Raw genomic sequence first — 17,891 nt, 5'->3', positions numbered from 1 at the left:
GCTTTCTTCCGACCATATTCTGCAAAGAAGCTGATGCAAGCACCTTATCAGCTCTTCGCCGCCGTATTTGAATAGCTCGGCCGGTAATCCATCGGCCCCCGCCGCCGTATTGTTCTTCAAGCGGGTAATTGCTATTCGAATTCATACTCACGCATTTCAAAACATAGCCTAGACAACAAAGTTCTGTTATAGAACGCGGTCATAAAGCCGATTTGGATGTATGGCAATCAACTGTGGGGTACGACGTGTGCAACCAATATCGATATAATTCAGAGATTCCAATCAAAAATGTTTAGAACAATAACGTGCTCACCATGGTACATGCGTAATGAAAATATCCATAAAGATCTTGGTATTCTCATGGTAAAGAGAGAAGTAGAGAACAGCAGACACAAATATATATCCAAACTTCGAGATCGCTCAAACCCATTGGCTAATGCTTTAGTACTTTCTTGCAATCAATCACATCTAAAAAGAAGAGATATGCCTGCACACTAAAGACCAACGTTTCACCTAGTTTTCTAGTTTTAATTAGAATTAAGATTTTATAACTTATTGTTAGGCTTCAAAGAGCAGATTCAATAAATAAAGAAATATTGAAGAAAAAAATAAAAAAATATTTATTATCAATAGCCGCTTTGCATTGATCCAAAAATTGTTTTGTTTTATCTTGGATTATATTTGCTTACTTCTCTACAAGTGTTTTTAGGTACGGTCCACTATATGGAACTGGCACTCTAAAGCAAATTGGCTAAGAACTATTTAATCACTTAAAACGATAATTTAGGCATTTTTTCAGTTCTTATAATGACGTATGACATTTTCTACCTTGTTATATATAGTATAAGTATTTGCTTCAAATAAGAAGTGGCACTTTTTAAGTTGAAATTTATATTTGAGGTTTAAGTTTCACGTACGTACGTACGTTAAATCTACTACGGATTTAAACCTTTATAACCGTTGGATGAAATAACTAAATGTCCACATTTTTGTTCGAATGCATCTGATGTGCTCTATATATATGATATTTGACATCAATTTAGGATTTGTGTTTAGGAATTTAAATTGATAGGATTCTTATATGGACAAACTTTATTTGGTTTTCGTCAGACATGATTTCATGTCACATTTCTGTGCGTAGGGAGAGTGTAATATTATTGCGTTTTATTCGTTTATTTATTATTATAGTCAGATTAGAATTTCTAATTCAAAATGTTCATACAATATACCAAACAACGTGAACAATCCAACCGAATTTGTTTTTGTCAAAATGTTTGTTTTTGATTATTTATTACCTTGTTACGATAATGAAATAACAAATACACCAAACAAAAAATAAAAGTATACGATTTGTGAAATCCGCCGAAAGCGTAAACTTAAAGGGGATCTTATGGTTTTGCAGGATGTTATGAATTGATTAACGTTATTGTTATTTTCAACACACCAAAAATGCATTACTTCAATAATTCTAAGTCATGATGTGATTTACTTGTCAGATAACGTTTAGATTATAAATGCGTGGTCTTCATATCATTTAAGTGCATAGCATCTCTACTATTCCATCTTAGCCACCGAAATTTTCACTTTACGAAGAGGTTGTTCTGGTTAAGTTAATTAGTTTTCGAAACATTTGGACTTTTAGTACATTCCAAAATTACGACTACACTGGGAAAGCCGGTTACTATTTAAAATTTGTGACTGAAACGATCTAGAATTAATGGAGGACGCTAATATATCGGCAACAAAATCAGGTGGTCATTAAGTGGTCCCTTATAATATCTTAATCGATATTGAGAAACGTAAAAAATGTCAAAAATATTGGTATAAACCTAGAGAGATTGAAGCATTGCGCGTTTTGGAGAAGCTTTATCCATCACGAAAATAAAAATTTCGCTCGCTCTTAGGAGTTACCGGCTCTATAAAGAAAAAAACGTTATAGTTGTGTACATTCGACTGTTCGCCAGTGTATATATTATACTGATAATTTTGTACTAGTTGTTGGCGAAACTGCTGGACAGCCAGTCGAAATTTGAAAATCTGAATGAGACGTTTGCTCGCAACAGCTTATCTTCACAGCGTTAAAAATGGAATACTTCAAGCTTGTTTTGGTTTTGCTGGCGTTATGTGCCTGTGCCTCAGCATTCACCCGTTTGCCCAGAAGCAATGACGAGAACGACGACGATGTGACGGAGCCTCTGGGGATCGCTTCAGTCAAGTCACGAGCCATCGCCATGGACCGAGGCCTTTGCCGGGAACTATCGCGCTACCACCCACACTATCCACGCTGCCAGGAATATTGCAAGAAACTCAACCACTGGATGGGCATGTGCCGACGTGAGAGCTGTCATTGCTATTCTTAGAAACAGAAATTGCATTGTACGTGTAATTATTTGTGCAATTATCTCACCTATAACTAAGTTTGTGCTTCTATTTAATTGAAAATGTGCTGCAATAAATATTTGATAGTGCAAAGTGCCAAACACGTTCATATGCGAACAATTACCACACCACAAGTTTTCAAGGAGGAGCGTTGACTAATCCACAAGGCCTCCCCTACCATCAGTCGCCTTCAGCTTTTCTACGGCAAATATACATAGACGGTTAGGGACAGTTACACGCGAGCTAATATATGTATCTGTCTGTTCAGACTGCCTCAAATTGGGTGTCATTAAACTATTTAAATAAGTGCAATTACAATTACCACTATCGTTGGCGCTTGGCATGCAACAAAGCGAAGTCGAAGTTATTATCGAATTTTCTTAGTGCCAGCGCTCTAGAGAGAGAGAGAGACAGAGAGATAGATGGAACGCTTATTAAAGTATGTTTCCCTGGTATTGACCTGGCTTGGTGCTAACTGAGTGTTTGTTCCCTTCGGCTGTTTCGCGCTTCAACATGGAAATCGCATTTGCACTTCCGAATCGTTTCGGGCACTTTGGGCAACTTTATTTCAAATTAGCGGCCACATTCCCCACCACAATTACAACAATGCTAGAGATCGTACGACTGCCTTCAAAACAAGCAGAAAACAAGTAAGGTAGTTGCAAATTTGAACGCAACCGAACTTCAAGTCTCTCTTTATAACAAGCGTTTACGCGAGCCTTACTCCTAAAGGAAATAAATTTTAGAGGGATGTGCGTCTGAGTGAGGATGTGTATAGTACATATTTCGCAACAATTTACTGTAATTAAAAAGTGACTAGTGCAACATGTTTCATAAATAGCTTTCGGTTTTTAATCATAATAAGGCGGTGGTAGGAAAATGCAAGTGGAGATCCTCATCCATTATCCACAAACTCAAAGTTTCTGAGCTCAGGTCTCATGAGCCTTACTAGCTCTCAATTTCCATACCTTTTTGATTGTAGAAGAACTACGTTATTGTCGAACAAAGTATTATTATCCTGCCCGAAGTGCTGCGTTCGTATACGAAAAAACAACAACAAAGGTAACAACCGTGGCGGACCGTTAGGTAATTGCAATAGCCAAAGTCAATCGCTAGCAGTGGTAACACAAACTTTTCCACTTTCACGCCACTTACTTACAAGTTACTAGTCGCTCACAGCTCGCAGCCAACAGCGAACAGCTAACAGGCCACAATCGTCAATTGTCGTACCAAAACTGCCTGCGCTTGAAGTTACTTCAACTTTGGAGGGGAAGTCACGAAATTGGGCGCGGAAGACGCAGTAGTGGCAAGTTCGTTAAAAAGTTGCTTGACTCTATTTAAATGAATTAGTTTCCTCATCTCCAAAATTACTTTGTTATTGCTGCTTGATTTTTTTCCTCGGAATTCAATGCAATCAAAGTACGCATGAGAAGATGGGAGGTGGCCAGCCTTTCGAGGGTTTTGCTCTTGAAACCGGTCGCACATTCCGTCAATAGTATTAATGCTGATTTTATTGCTCACACCAAATTGAACTGGAACCATTCGTTTACTCGTATTTACGGCGCAATGTAAGTATGTTTGCGCGCAATGTACGCACTAATTTGGTGTATTTGTTGTTGCATTACATTATCACTGTGGACACACAATCAGCTCGGTTCATCTGAGTTCAGTCGGACTTGTTTGAGTTTCGAGTAAATATTTCATTGGATTTGCTGATAGTCGTTTCTGGCTGTGAATGGTTTACTTTTTGTTGTCTAACACCGATTCCGCATTTCATGTAAATAGTTGGCAACAACAATAACAAAATAGAGTATGTCGCTGGCTGCTCCGTATATGCTGGCGCCTAATAATCACATATTTGTGTACAGTTACATATACGAGTGGGTATGTGTGTGCAAACTGGTCGTCCGATGGACTTCATCATTGAACCTATTGCGCAACTTGTGCCACAAGCAATAAAAAATATATTTCCTTTACAAAGTAGAGCAGCGATTGGGACCGGTTCGAACGGAAGTGTACACTTTTTGGGGATGTTCAAAACGACTTTCAATGTAAAATTTATGTTTGCTGCAAATAAAAGAACTTGCAAATGAAAGTAGTCTTCATCGAATCTTGGATACCAATTTCTTCTTATAACTTCACTTTGTAGCTAAAGAAACAAAAGCTGTGGGTGGTTAGCATCAAGTGCCAATAGAAATGTGAATATATCTATAGGAAATCCAAACTAGGAACTCTGTAGACTTTTAAGCTCATTCTAGTCTCCACCCGAAAAGTGTTCAAAACTGTAAGAAATGGCTAAGTTCGGGTGTAATCCTACATTTTATACACTCACAATTTATTTATTTAATTTTAATAAGATAACGCATAATTCAACTCAGATATTCGGAATAAAGTCGACTACCATTAAGAAAATCATTATAATTCTTGAACCGATTATCCATTTCAATCCGAACGGGTTCTATGTGTCCCGGTGTATTTTCAAAGATGCCTAGCGTAGAAAATAAGTGGTTAAAAAGGTTTAAATTAGTCCCTTTTCGTAGCTTATACTATTCTTAACGGCATTTGATTACATTCGTGGTATTTTAAATAATAAACACGTGTTCATTTGCCAAAATAGAACGAATGGTTGGACGCGTATTTCAGCATTAAGTACTGATCGGGATAAATATGTTATTTCTTATATACATATATAGGGTATTTATATCAGATAAATGTATATGGGGCTATCTGAGATATTGACCTATATTTTTGATAAACACAGGTCTTCATGTGCGGTATCGGCACCTTGAAAAGTTACTGTCCGTTTTCCACAATTTTTAGACGAACGATGCTACACTTTAAATTCAGTATATGTGCAAAGTTTTGTTCGGATATCTTCACCGATAATTAATTTATATATTGAAAAGTGAATGAATCAGATGCAATTCATAATTGTTGTCGTTGTGAACTTATTCTGCTCATTTTCAAACTGTAGTCGAGATGCCAAGAAAATCTTTCGAACTGAATGATGCTGAAAGTGGTCGAATAGTTCCTTTATCATCTTTAACATAATGTTTACGGTTTCTGACGTTTTTACTTAGTTAGTTTAAGTAATTTTAGTAGTTTTCAACATATATATATATATTTGGCGTAGGAACCGCTTTAAGCGATTATAGCCGAATCCACCAGAGCGCGCCACTCATTCCTCCTTTTTGCTTTTTGGCGCCAACTGGAAACACCAAGTGAAGCCAGGTCACTTTGCACTTGGTCTTTCCACCGGAGTGGAGGTCGTCCTCTTCCGCGGCTTCCTCCAGCGGGTACTGCATCGAATACTTTCAGAGCTGGAGTGTTTTCTTCCATCCGTACAACATGACCTAGCCAGCGTAGCCGCTGTCTTTTTATTCGCTGAACTATGTCAATGTCGTCGTATAAATCGTACAGCTCATCGTTCCATCGTCTGCCTTATTCGCCGTTGCCAATGTTTAGAGGACCATAAATCTTGCGCAAAACCTTTCTCTCGAAAACCCCAAGAGTCGTCTCATCGGATGTTGTCATCGTCCACGCTTCAGCGCCATATATCAGGACGGCAATAATGAGCGAGTTTGCAATAATGATAGAGTTTGATTTTGGTTCGTCGAGAGAGGACTTTACTTTTCAATTGCCTACTCAGTCCAAAGTAGCACCTGTTGGCAAGAGTGATTCTGCGTTGGATTTCAAGGCTGACATTGTTGGTGTTGTTAATGTTGGTTCCCAGATAAACGAAATTATCTACAACTTCAAAGTTATGACTGTCAACAGTGACGTGGGAGCCAAGACGCGAGTGCGCTGACTGTTTGTTTGATGACCGGAGATATTTCGTCTTGTCCTCATTCACCACCAGACCCATACGCTTCGCTTCTTTATCTAGTCTGGAAAACGCAGAACAAACGGCGCGGTTGTTGCTTCCGATGATATCAATATCATCGGCATACGCCAGGAGCTGTACACTCTTGTAGAAGACTGTACCCTCTCTATTTAGTTCTGCAGATAGTGAGTCACCCTGTCTGAAGCCTCGTTTGGTATCGAACGGCTCGGAGAGGTCCTTCCCGATCCTGACGGAGCTTTTGGTGTTGCTCAATGTCAGCTTACATAGCCGTATTAGTTTTGCAGGGATACCAAATTCAGACATCGCGGCATAAAGGCAGCTCCTTTTCGTGCTATCGAAGGCAGCTTTAAAATCGATAAAAAGATGGTGAGTATTCTTCTCTCTCGGGTCTTTTCCAAGATTTGGCGCATGGTGAATATCTGGTCCATTGTGGATTTTCCAGGTCTAAAGCCACACTGATAAGGTCCAATCAGTTCGTTGACGCTGGGCTTTAGTCTTTCACACAATACGCTCGACAAAACCTTATATGCGATATTGAGGAGACTTATACCACGGTAGTTGGCGCAGATTGTGGGGTCTCCCTTCTTATGGATTGGGCAGAGCACACTAAGATTCCAATCGTCAGGCATGCTTTCTTCCGACCATATTCTACAAAGAAGCTGATGCATGCACCTTATCAGTTCTTCGACGCCGTATTTGAATAGCTCGGCCGGTAATCCATCGGCCCCCGCCGCTTTGTTGTTCTTCAAGCGGGTAATTGCTATTCGAATTTCTTCATGGTCGGGTAATGGAACATCTATTCCATCGTCATCGATTGGGGAATCGGGTTCGCCATCTCCTGGTGTTGTACTTTCACTGCCATTGAGCAGGTCGGAGAAGTGTTCCCTCCATAATCCCAGTGTGCTCTGGACATCCGTTACCAGATTACTTTCTCGGTCCCTACATGATAATGCTCCGGTCTTGAAACCTTCTGTTAATCGCCTCATCTTTTCATAAAATTTTCGAGCATTACCCATGTCGGCCAGCTTTTCAAGCTTTTCATACTCATGCATTTCGGCCAACATAACAAGGAGGATAATGAGGTGTATATGGAAAATGATTCCGTAATGATTGGTGGATATGTATACAAACTTAACTGTAACTTGAGTAAAAATTAAGATATCTTGACGAAACACAAATATTCCTTGGGACTGTGAGAGGGTTGCTTTCGAAAATGGGCGAAATCGGTCCACTGCCACCCCCATAAATTTTTGATACAAAGGATCTCACAAGGAAGGAGCATATTTGGATGTAATTATTTTTTATTTGGGGGAGAGGCCACGCCCACAAATAGGTTTTTTTGTATATATCTCGCACACCAATGAAACTAAAAAAACCGAACTTTCTGCAGTCGTTTTCCTTACGTACCCCATTATACACCACGAAAATTGTGGAAATTGGATAATAACCACGCCCACCTCCCATACAAAGATTAAGTTGAAAATTACTAAAAGTGCATTAACTCACTAATGAATAACATCAGAAACCCTTCATTTTGCAGAAGAAATTACAGAAGGAAACTGTACTCAGATTTTTTTTCCAAAATGGAAAATGAGCGTGGCGTCGCCCACTTATGGGTCAAAAACCATATTTCAGGAACTACTCTACCGATTTCAATGAAATTCGGTAAAGAGCATTTTTTGACACCCTGATGACACGTGTGGAAAATGAGTGAAATCGTTTGACAACCACGACTACTTTCCATATAACTCAATTTTGAATTGCATCTCATTCTTTCACTTTATAATATATACATAAGGAACCAACTAAGATAGCGGAATAAAACTTTGCACAAATATTGTATATAATCTGTGGCATCACTTGTGAAAAAAATTTGGAAATCGGACTATAACTTTTCAATGCCCAGGATATCGAATAGGAAGAATTCAGTGCCTTTGTATAATTTTTCACCGACAATATCGGTAAATCTCTCAGATATCTTATTTTAATTCAGAGGGAATCTTTTTCTTCCAATAGTGTGTCTCTGTACCAAAAATGGTTAAAATCGGTTCATAACATCCCCTACCTCATATATACTTCCATAATTATAGGTTTTCAAAAATACGATGGCCTTAATAATGAAATCGGTTCAGGAATTACCTCAGCCCTCATATACTATAAATGTTGGTTTTCGTTATTCTAGTGGACTTTATGCCGAATATATGGATCAAATTGTGTAATATCTTAAAAAACCTATATCAATAAATTGAGAGAGTATAAAATGTTCGGTTGCACCTGAACTTAGCCTTTACTTACTTGCTTTATTTAAATTTTTACTGAAGTTATGTAGATTTCAACTCTACTTGTCATTCAGATTACCTTGGTCTATATATTTATATATATGTTGTTCGTTTAGTTTTAACAGTTCTATACTCAGGAGACGAGAAGTATCGTGAGTAAAATTTAACATATTTTAATGAAACTTAGTACACCTATCATTTTGTACTCAGAAGTATTGTGGATGGATTGTATTGGACCAACCTAAACGGAATCAATTAAGCGACATAACTTGATGAGTGGAAAATTATTATATAATGTTGTAAAATTCCAGACACTAATTAATAAATATATAACCAATTAGGTGTTAAAAAATCACAAAATCACGCTACCAAATACTAAAGCACTCTTCGTATTTGGTTATATTAATACTGTACTTATCATAAATAATGAAGGCATTTCCTTATATAAACTATGTTTGTTAAGATATCTCAAATGGTGTATACTAGGAGTATATATGGATGCTATATCACATAATTTGTGCGATATCCATATGAAGAACAATTGTCAATAAGTCGATGGCTATACCATTATATTCGTGTAAGTAGGAAATTAAAACCATGATGTGGTTAATTAGGTGCAATTTTTTATTTAGTGTGTTTATGAAAGTGATGACCTTTGCTTAATGCTTGGCTGCGTTTATCCTCGAGTTTGTGTACTGCGGCTTGATGCTATCTAAAACAAAGCCATTTGCATTTGCGAACAGATTTTTAAAATATTTCTCATCGCTTGGAATATGGAATCGTTAGAAGAATTGATTTATTGTTGGTTGCAATTTGGACTCAAACCAGATCTTTAGTAATAGTAACGCCCGATTTTAACTATACTAACTGTGTTTCAATGTCGTCGTATAACTTATAGAACTCAAAAGGAAAAATGAGTGGCGCGCTGTTGTTGACTCGGCTATAACCGCATAGGCGGTGTCTACGCCAATAAAGAAGAAGAATACAGGAGTTTCAATTGTTTTGAAAAAGTGCAGATAATTCACGATATTGCCGCGACCGAAACTTATTTCAGTCAATGACAGTGATGCATTCAAATCTCTGAGTCCAAACTATCCAAACTGATTAGGTTGATCATGAAGAAACTAATCTTCAAAATTATGACCGCAATATAATTGGCATCATAAGCTTGGATGTTTACACTAATCCTTAAGTGAAATGTCTAATTAAAACCTAAACAAACATATTAAAAATATTTGACATCCGAACACTTCCTTCTTGGACGCGACAAGGCGTCAAATCGCTGCAGTGCTTGTTCAAACAGGCCTAAGGAAAAACTACTCAAACCGTGTTGTAGTTGATTGAACCAAACGCTTGTGAGCCGCATGTCGTATTTAACGCACACCATGAAAATACTCCCATTTGAAATGTACGGGTTTAGTTAACGGACCATGCTGCCGCTGCACCACCGAACACCTGCCAATAAGTATAAAATCCATACCAGAGGCGGCCTCAGTTTCACTTTCTGCGAAGTACTCGGCACGCGAACGCGCCACAATATAAGTGGCTCTACAGTTAGTGCAGCAAACGGTTTAGTAATCCGCACGTCTCAGCGCGCAACGCGCAATGCCAAGTTAAACGATTAGCGGGCGTTGAAAAGGTATCGCGTGAGTAAACGCGGAAAAGCTGCCAAAGTCAGCTTATACCATTGAGGAGGAGGAGGAAGCGCAGGTGCATACTTATGAGTACAAGTGCCAGCCACCGGCTATGAGTGAACCGAATTGTGCGCTGTGGCGTGTTAAAGGCAGCGATCGCGATTTCTGTTTCCCATTGTGTGCCAGTGACATTGAACTTATGCAAATATGTTGCATGCTTCCACCATAGGCAGGAAGCAAATTAAGGTGTTTTGAATAGTGAAGTAATAATTGTGAATTGTGCAGTATTACATAGAATGAAATTAGTTTCTTTTCTGTTGCAAAAGATAGCGCTCAAGTGAAATCTCTACTTCTTGAAGTTGATGTCAACTAAAATACGAAGGGATACAAAACCTTTATAATGTCGACTTTCACTTTAGTGCTGCAAAGTTTCGTTTCTGGATCTATTTCCGAACTATGTTGAAAAGAGTTTTGAAAGCATAGTTCAGTTGTTATCTAACATAGTGATGGATAGTGTTGGCTGGTTTAGAACCTTGCTGTACTATGATTTGGTAATAGTTATTTGCAAATTGGGAACATTAAACTCTCGTGGTCGTAGACGACCTTCTGTAAAAGCTTGAATAAAGCGGATGCCTGGTGTTCGCCTAAGCGGACGAAGAAACTCTAACTGTTGAAAGGATTTTCTGACCACAACGACTTTGGTATTCAATTCTTTACTGCATATAGCACTCGTGGACATAGCAGAAAGGTGTATGGCTGTGAAAACTGCTATCATGCTTAGGGAAGCTGGGTATGTAGAGGACTGAGTGCCGTAGGACACTAGTATCTTTGCGCGCTTCGACTTCATTCCCAGGCTACTAGATCATCAGTATGTCACTGAGCTTATCCCTGGCGGTTTCCCCCGCTCCTGTACTTTTAAGAGAGATTTGGGTAGGTAGGAGTCGTTGGAGGAGAGGCGCGGTAACGTTTACAGTTTTTTGTCGAACTATTGTAGCGTTTTTCAAGCGAACGCATATATTTATGAGCATGTTACCATAATCATGCGAGCGCACCCTGTCACTGGTCTCACAATATTTAGAGTTGATTTGTTGCGAATAACACGCTTTGAACATAATAAATGTTATACTCGGATAATCGATGGATTTTTTTGCTGCTTATTAGCATGTTTTATTCTCACTTGTTTTGTATTTTGTGGTTCGTGCTTGTCCTTCATTTACATGTACATGTGTTCAATTAACAAGTTTCGTCGGGCGTGCGTTAATTTAATTTGGTACAGTTAATTGAATTTGACAACATTACAATAAATGCAACAACAACAAAAGCAACACTGAATTACGGACAAAATCCGTGTATATATGCAAATTAGCGAACAAAATTAAAATGTTGTAAGCATTAAAAGGCTTCGAAATATTAAATATTCGGATTGCTACAATCGAAATATCGCGATAACCGTCAAAAAACAACAACAAACGCGACTAGAACAGAAATTTGTGTAACGAGCAAATATGGAAAAAACATATTATTTACGGGTAAATATTTATTAACTGCTTTTGATACTAAAACAAAACATAATTGGGAGCTTGTACTCAATTGTCATTGTGTCAATGTAAAATAAAAAATGTAAAATAAAAATGGCGGTGACCTTTGAATTCTGTTCAAATAATGTATAGGCAAAGACGAAATTCGTAAATTAACCCTGTAGTCATGATACTAAAAAAACTCAAACATTCAATTCATTAGAGGCTAGTTGAGGAGGACGAATTTAGGGAGCTGAAGAATTGATAGGACTCTTTAAATAAATATCTCGTTATATAAAAAACGTTGTTAAAGGGTCGAATGGTGTAGGAATGAGATGAAATGATAATAAACTCAATTAAAAATTAAAACACCCACTGATTCTTACACACTAATGCCCTAACGTTGTAGCGATCATCCATTTTTCAAACTCAATGTCATATTTAAATAAAGGATTCTGTGATTATATTAAGGATGTGTATTAAGGAGTCATATGAACTGTATAGAGATGTCACTGTACTGAGAACATTTTGAATACAAAACAAGAAACGTATATTTTAAAAACTGGTAATAGAATATGTCATAAATATGTATTCATAGAGATATTCCAATACTGGAATATTTGACTAACATTCCATTAAATACGACAATTTGGTTAATAATGCATTCAGTTTACGTTAAGTTTGATGACTCAATTGAAATCCCTATCTTCCACCTCGTTTTTCGCAGATACCTTTGCTGCTACTTGTATGCTGTGCTGGAACTTTCGGCGATAATGTGGCGAACATAAGTGACAGTCTTGCTGTGGAGACAACCGTCGATACAGTAAAAGTCAAATCGAATGTAGCACCTGTAACAAAGAGTAAAACAGAAAAACGCGACTCTTCTGATCAAACCGGTGAGTGAGTCTTAATCGAAATTTTTATTTTGAACTTTTACAGCCGGTTTCACGAAACAAATTTAAGTGAAAAATTATTTATTTGAGTTTCACCATTTGATTTCCAATTTTTTCCCCATTTTGATAAATAAATACAATTTATTTGTTTACATAAATCAGCTTTTTTTTCTTACCAACATGACTGCTTTTTAATTTTTTGGATGCCAAATGTGAGTAATGGCGAAAAGCAGAAAACTAAGTCCAAAGTTGAATAAAAATTAAAATTAAATGGAATTTATTTTTCAATGCAAATATTTCGTGAAACCGGCTGTTAATAATACAATTTTATTTTAATTTTCAATATTTACAGGACCAACACCTTTTACACTTAAAGAAAGTGAACCTTTCAGCTCCATAACAAGTACTACTTATCAGCAATTGCCATCTCAGCCGCAGCAATTCCAACCGTCTCCTGCTTCCATCACTTTTCAGCCAACAACAGTTCGTTATGTTGCCGAAGGGGCAGCCCCACAGGTAAGGCGCGAAACTTTCTCGCACTCTACATACATGCGTCATTATCATTGAACTTCGGAATGGTTCTTACTATTGGCTGATTATATACTCAGTTTTGTATACTGTTGTCGGAAATAATGGTCTCCTGTTATGTTGATAAGCGCCCTCTTATGAGAAGTTTCAGTTGAGGAAGTTTATATTTAATATCCTTAGAGAAAGTCACCAGAGGTTTTCCACGAGGTTTAAGTTGGTGCTGATGGCGGGCCAGTTATCTTGCTGAAAAATCAATGGTTTCTCACAAAACCGTTCCGAAAATCAATTAACGCTGTCTAATAGTTCAACGTAGTTCATTGCATCCATTTCATGCGTTGTAAAAGAAATTGGGGTTGCACTATTGTACTTGAAAGCCCTCCTATACCATGAGGAAATATTTAGAATGCCTTGTTTCTTGTGGTCATCGAATATCACACCAATATTTGTATTTTCCGTTGGAGCCATCTAAATTAAATATTTTCTCGTCATTAAAAACACTTTTTTCCAATCGTTGTTCGACAACAAGTACCTTTGGGCATATTGCATCCTTGTAGTTTGGTGTCGAGGTAGCAAATTAGGTTGAGGCGCTCGTTTGACATACTGGATGTAACTATTCTCTTTTAAAATCTAACTATTCTATTTAACTATTATCTTTTAATCTCTTTTAAAATAGCTGTAATAACGCTATTAGACGTGAGTGTCATACTCATATGGCTACTTAGCTCTGAATTATTTTTTATATTTTATTATGAGTTTTATTTACATTTGAGTGCATCACCGGTTTGAACGATACTACAAACATAAATCCATCTAATTTCAGGCTTATTATAACAGGCCTCCGAATATTCGTCCAATCCCTGGACCCTCTAATGGTGGGAAATATACGAATTTTGTTGATAACTCCATTCATTACGGCACACCCATACATACCTTAAGAGGACCTTTTAAAGGGCCATATCAGCAGCACCTGAAACAGACACATCCGCAGTCACAACAACAACAGTTCCACCATGAGCAACAGTATAACCAGCAGCCGCAGGCCCAGGCGCTGAAGCCACCGCCAAGTCTCAGTTATGTTCCCAACACGGCTGAAGGAGGCTTTATACCGTCGGAGCGACATTTGCAGCATGAGCAACCGCCACAAAATTACAGGCAACAACACACACACACACAAAAACAACAACAGCAACAAAACGAACAATATAGTCAACAGATACAAGAACAACAACCAGTGATTCAAAAATATTCGCAACAACAACAGCCATATGTTGCACTAGAAAAGCAACCGCAGCCGCAACAGCATCAGCATCAGCAACCTTCACGCCAACAGATCCATTACATCATTGCCATTCCATTATCGTATGTGCGACAGCTGCAATATCAATTAGCAGCACAACAAGGAGCAACGCTACCACCCCAGCAACACCAACAACAAGCACTGCCGACAGCTCCATTGCCCTTGGTCTCACCGCGTGCTCCCCTACCATCACTCATTGCTTTGCAGCCCATTGGAGCAGGCGGAGGCGGCGGCGTCGGTGGCAGTAGCAGTTCATTAAGTCGCGAACTCTATCGCACACAGCAACCTATTCATTATGTCCAACATGCGCCGGCGCACGCTAACCCTGCAGCCGGGCCACATGTTCAATCGCCGGCAGCGTTGGTGCCACAACAATTGCCTTATCCGATGAATTTGGTCCTTACAGCGTTGTCGCGTCCTCGGCCTACCGTCTACCCGGCATCGCAGTTGTTGTACGTGCAGCCGCAACTCATTCGCCATACACCACAGCAGCAGCTGCAACTTCAGGTCAAACAACCTCATCACTTGCCACATTACGGTAATTAAAATGCATTGCCGCTTAAATATTCGCCTTCCGTCATTATCTTAATATCCGAGAGAGATGGGAGCGCGGCATTGACATTCCGCGATAGAAACATACTCACTTATACATTCATACACAGTATTTTTGACGCGATTTTTATCACAATGGGTCCAAACACAATCCATATCTTGAGCAGTCATATCATATATGCTCTATAAAGATTGGTTCCCTGAATGGAGCTAGAGTTTCCGAAGTTCGTTGTTACCTAAACCGAAACCAAAAGTGAGAAGATTTTCACTTTTCACGTAATTCCATAATATTGAGAACTAAGTGAATTAAATTTGAGAACCTGTCCCCCACTGATTTGTTCGTGGGTTCACGTGAGTTCTTGAATATTTTTGAAATATTTAGTGCAACTGGTTTAATACGAAGAAAATCTCTTATTTTCTTCTTCAACTCTCATTAATCAGCTATTTCGTTCAATTTCTTCAATTGTGTCTTTATTCTCTGATTAGAGTTCGTATAAGTGTATTGTGTATGAATTCTTTGTTTTTGTATTTTACTCACATCTGAAATTTAAGCTCATTAATAATCAATTGCAGCTCATGCATCGGATCAGCAGCAAGCACATGCCATCGAAGAGCGCAACACGCAGCAGTCCAAACCTGCGCAACCACAACAACATCCACATCAAGGGTCGGTTCGTAGCGTACCGAAACCAAAAGTGAGTCCGGTGTCATCGTCTTCACCCTCAGCAGTAACTTCTTCGGCATCTCCACCTCCACTCCCACCACAAGTGACAACTGCATTGCCGATACAATCGCTACTGCCTGCAGCACCACCGGTATTGTTCTATGGTCCCACCTTTGTGCAGCCTTCACAGCTCGAGCAACATCCACTACCATCATCCCCCTATTCCAGTTACTTTCAAGGTCAATTTGGACCAGCACAACATCCAGCAACAATAGTGAAATTGTCGTCACCAAGTGCATTGCTCGCGCCACAGACTGCTCTAACACCGCACTACTATCACATTCAGCCACCATCCGGTGGGCCATCACCGTTTGCAGCAGCATTAAGCCCACAAAGCCTCTTAGTTGCGAAAGCACCGCTTCAGCTGCAGCAGTCTTCGCATCAACATGAACCACCAGCATTGTCGGCATTCACTAACCGGCCTGCAGTCTATGTGGCACCGCAGGATGCTGTCGACAGCATCGGGGGGGCATCATGGTCAGGAGGGGGATTGCCGTACTTCATACATCCGGCTGGTGTGCACTATGGAACGCACCTGTATAACCCCGGCACACCCTTGGTGTCACAAAAGCTGCTAGAAAATGTAGCAAATGCTGATGTCGATAATCAGCAGCAACAACAACAATTGCGGCCGGAACCGGATCGGAAGCAACAGCAACAACAATTAGGTTCAACGACGACAAGTGACGGTAATGACGACAACAACGCCATTGTTAAGTACCCTTAAAGTAGTGAGATAGCGGTGTTGAGAGCATGAGGGATGGGGGCGAAAACCATAGACTTAGGGGTTACGTTGCTACGGAGACATTGTCTTTGATTTGTATCTGCATACAAGGCTGTATGCATGCTAAAATGCCTGCTTAAAATATGTTTTTACAACTCACTTTTATCGTTCAGTATACGATTATTGCGATTATTTATTTGCTCACCCTGTATACATATTTATTTCTATGCTATTTGATAACTCTATAACTTGTATATGCATAGTCTAGCTTTATAGATATTGTACAGTAATTATATTTCGTAATTATATATACCTTAAATCTTAATGTATATTTACATATACATATATACATAAGTATATAAATAAATTTATGTATCGCTTTAGACCTCGAAACCTCTAAACCGACTTTCTTGAAATTTTCAGAACTATTTCAGTATGTGAGTATCGGTACTATGATAGTGTTAAAGCAAAATTTTGATATTTGCGAGTTTCATATTTTACGATGACATACAACGATTTAAAAAAAAAATAAAATATGATATAGCACATACGCCATTTCTACATCAGGTCAAACAAGTCAGTATAAATGAATCATATTTATTTTCCCTATATATTGTGTTTATTTATTTAAATTCCTTATTTGTTGTTAGGATTACGGTAGGCATTCCATTCCATTCCGGCTCAATTAACGCTAGATGCGTCGTTTTGATGCACTAATGTAAGACCTTTATACCTTGCTATATCGTTTCATAGTCAAACCATTTGGTGCTATCAATGAAACTACTTATTACCGTAGTACTTTTTGTGGAAATCCATACAAGGTTTGGTGCTTGATGAATCCCTGGTTTGTCCAGTTATGTAAGTCTATATATGCTTTTCCTGGATCTATTTAATAGGTCGTTGATTCTTATCCTGACATATTTAGGCCAAATTTGATTTGCCATTTTGCATTTGTTTATCGATTTCCATTTTTTTCTACTGAGTGTTCCTACTGAGTGTGAAGATCTCTCTCTTAATAGTGCCTGATATGTGGTCGGGAATGCATATTATGGACAGGTAGAGTTTTTCTATTAATGAGCTCAAAGCCATCCTATAGTTGTTGACTGCGCTCGCTCGCTCTTTGGTGACGCCAAAGCTAACAATGTCAAGATCCTTGGAGTATACCGCCGTTCCTACACCGCAATTCAGTTTAGATCCATAGTGACGCCCACTTTTGAAAATCAGAATTAAACGAGTATATTTATTATTTTAGAAAGCCAATGAGCATTTGAGCTTACTTACTTGCTACACACTTTATATCCGATTACCATCGCGAAATAATTTCGCCTCTTTTTATCAAATAAATACAAAATCATAGATTTCGAAAACTAGACCAAAGGCGTTGTGTCCCGCAGCCGACATACAGTGGTTCGTATGTGATTTCCGTAAGTACATACGTATGTATGTGCAGATTCTAAACTGCGTCATGCCTATTATCAGAACTCAAGCCAAACAGCTAAGGTGCCATTTAAATAAATAAA

The 17,891-nt window shown here is 38.6% G+C and overlaps 2 protein-coding genes across 9 annotated transcripts; both read left to right on the top strand.

Moving 5' to 3' along the window:
* Positions 1 to 1,987: 1,987 nt before the first annotated feature.
* On the top strand, positions 1,988 to 2,482 carry LOC105215380 (uncharacterized). Its single transcript, XM_011189265.3, has one exon. The coding sequence runs from the start codon at positions 2,085 to 2,087 to the stop codon at positions 2,358 to 2,360; it is 276 nt and encodes a 91-aa protein (XP_011187567.1). The 5' UTR covers positions 1,988 to 2,084; the 3' UTR covers positions 2,361 to 2,482.
* Positions 2,483 to 6,736: 4,254 nt separating this feature from the next.
* Positions 6,737 to 16,781, top strand: LOC105215419 (putative mediator of RNA polymerase II transcription subunit 12). Of its 8 annotated transcripts, none has more exons than XM_029042370.2 (6): positions 6,737 to 10,141; positions 11,413 to 11,665; positions 12,381 to 12,549; positions 12,899 to 13,062; positions 13,895 to 14,909; positions 15,497 to 16,781. In XM_029042370.2, exons 2-6 carry the CDS (start codon positions 11,642 to 11,644, stop codon positions 16,372 to 16,374), a joined length of 2,250 nt encoding a protein of 749 aa, XP_028898203.2. In that variant the 5' UTR covers positions 6,737 to 10,141; positions 11,413 to 11,641; the 3' UTR covers positions 16,375 to 16,781. The 8 variants fall into 8 exon arrangements, with proteins under 8 accessions (XP_028898203.2, XP_028898198.2, XP_028898202.2 ...); XM_029042365.2 differs by having other exon boundaries at positions 11,378 to 11,665; XM_029042369.2 differs by having other exon boundaries at positions 6,737 to 10,148.
* The last annotated feature ends 1,110 nt before the right edge of the window (positions 16,782 to 17,891 follow it).

Source organism: Zeugodacus cucurbitae, chromosome 5 (assembly GCF_028554725.1).
Source record: "Zeugodacus cucurbitae isolate PBARC_wt_2022May chromosome 5, idZeuCucr1.2, whole genome shotgun sequence".
Taxonomy (NCBI): domain Eukaryota; kingdom Metazoa; phylum Arthropoda; class Insecta; order Diptera; family Tephritidae; genus Zeugodacus; species Zeugodacus cucurbitae.
Note: the sequence above shows the minus strand (reverse complement) of the source record. Positions and strands in the feature narration are given on the sequence as shown.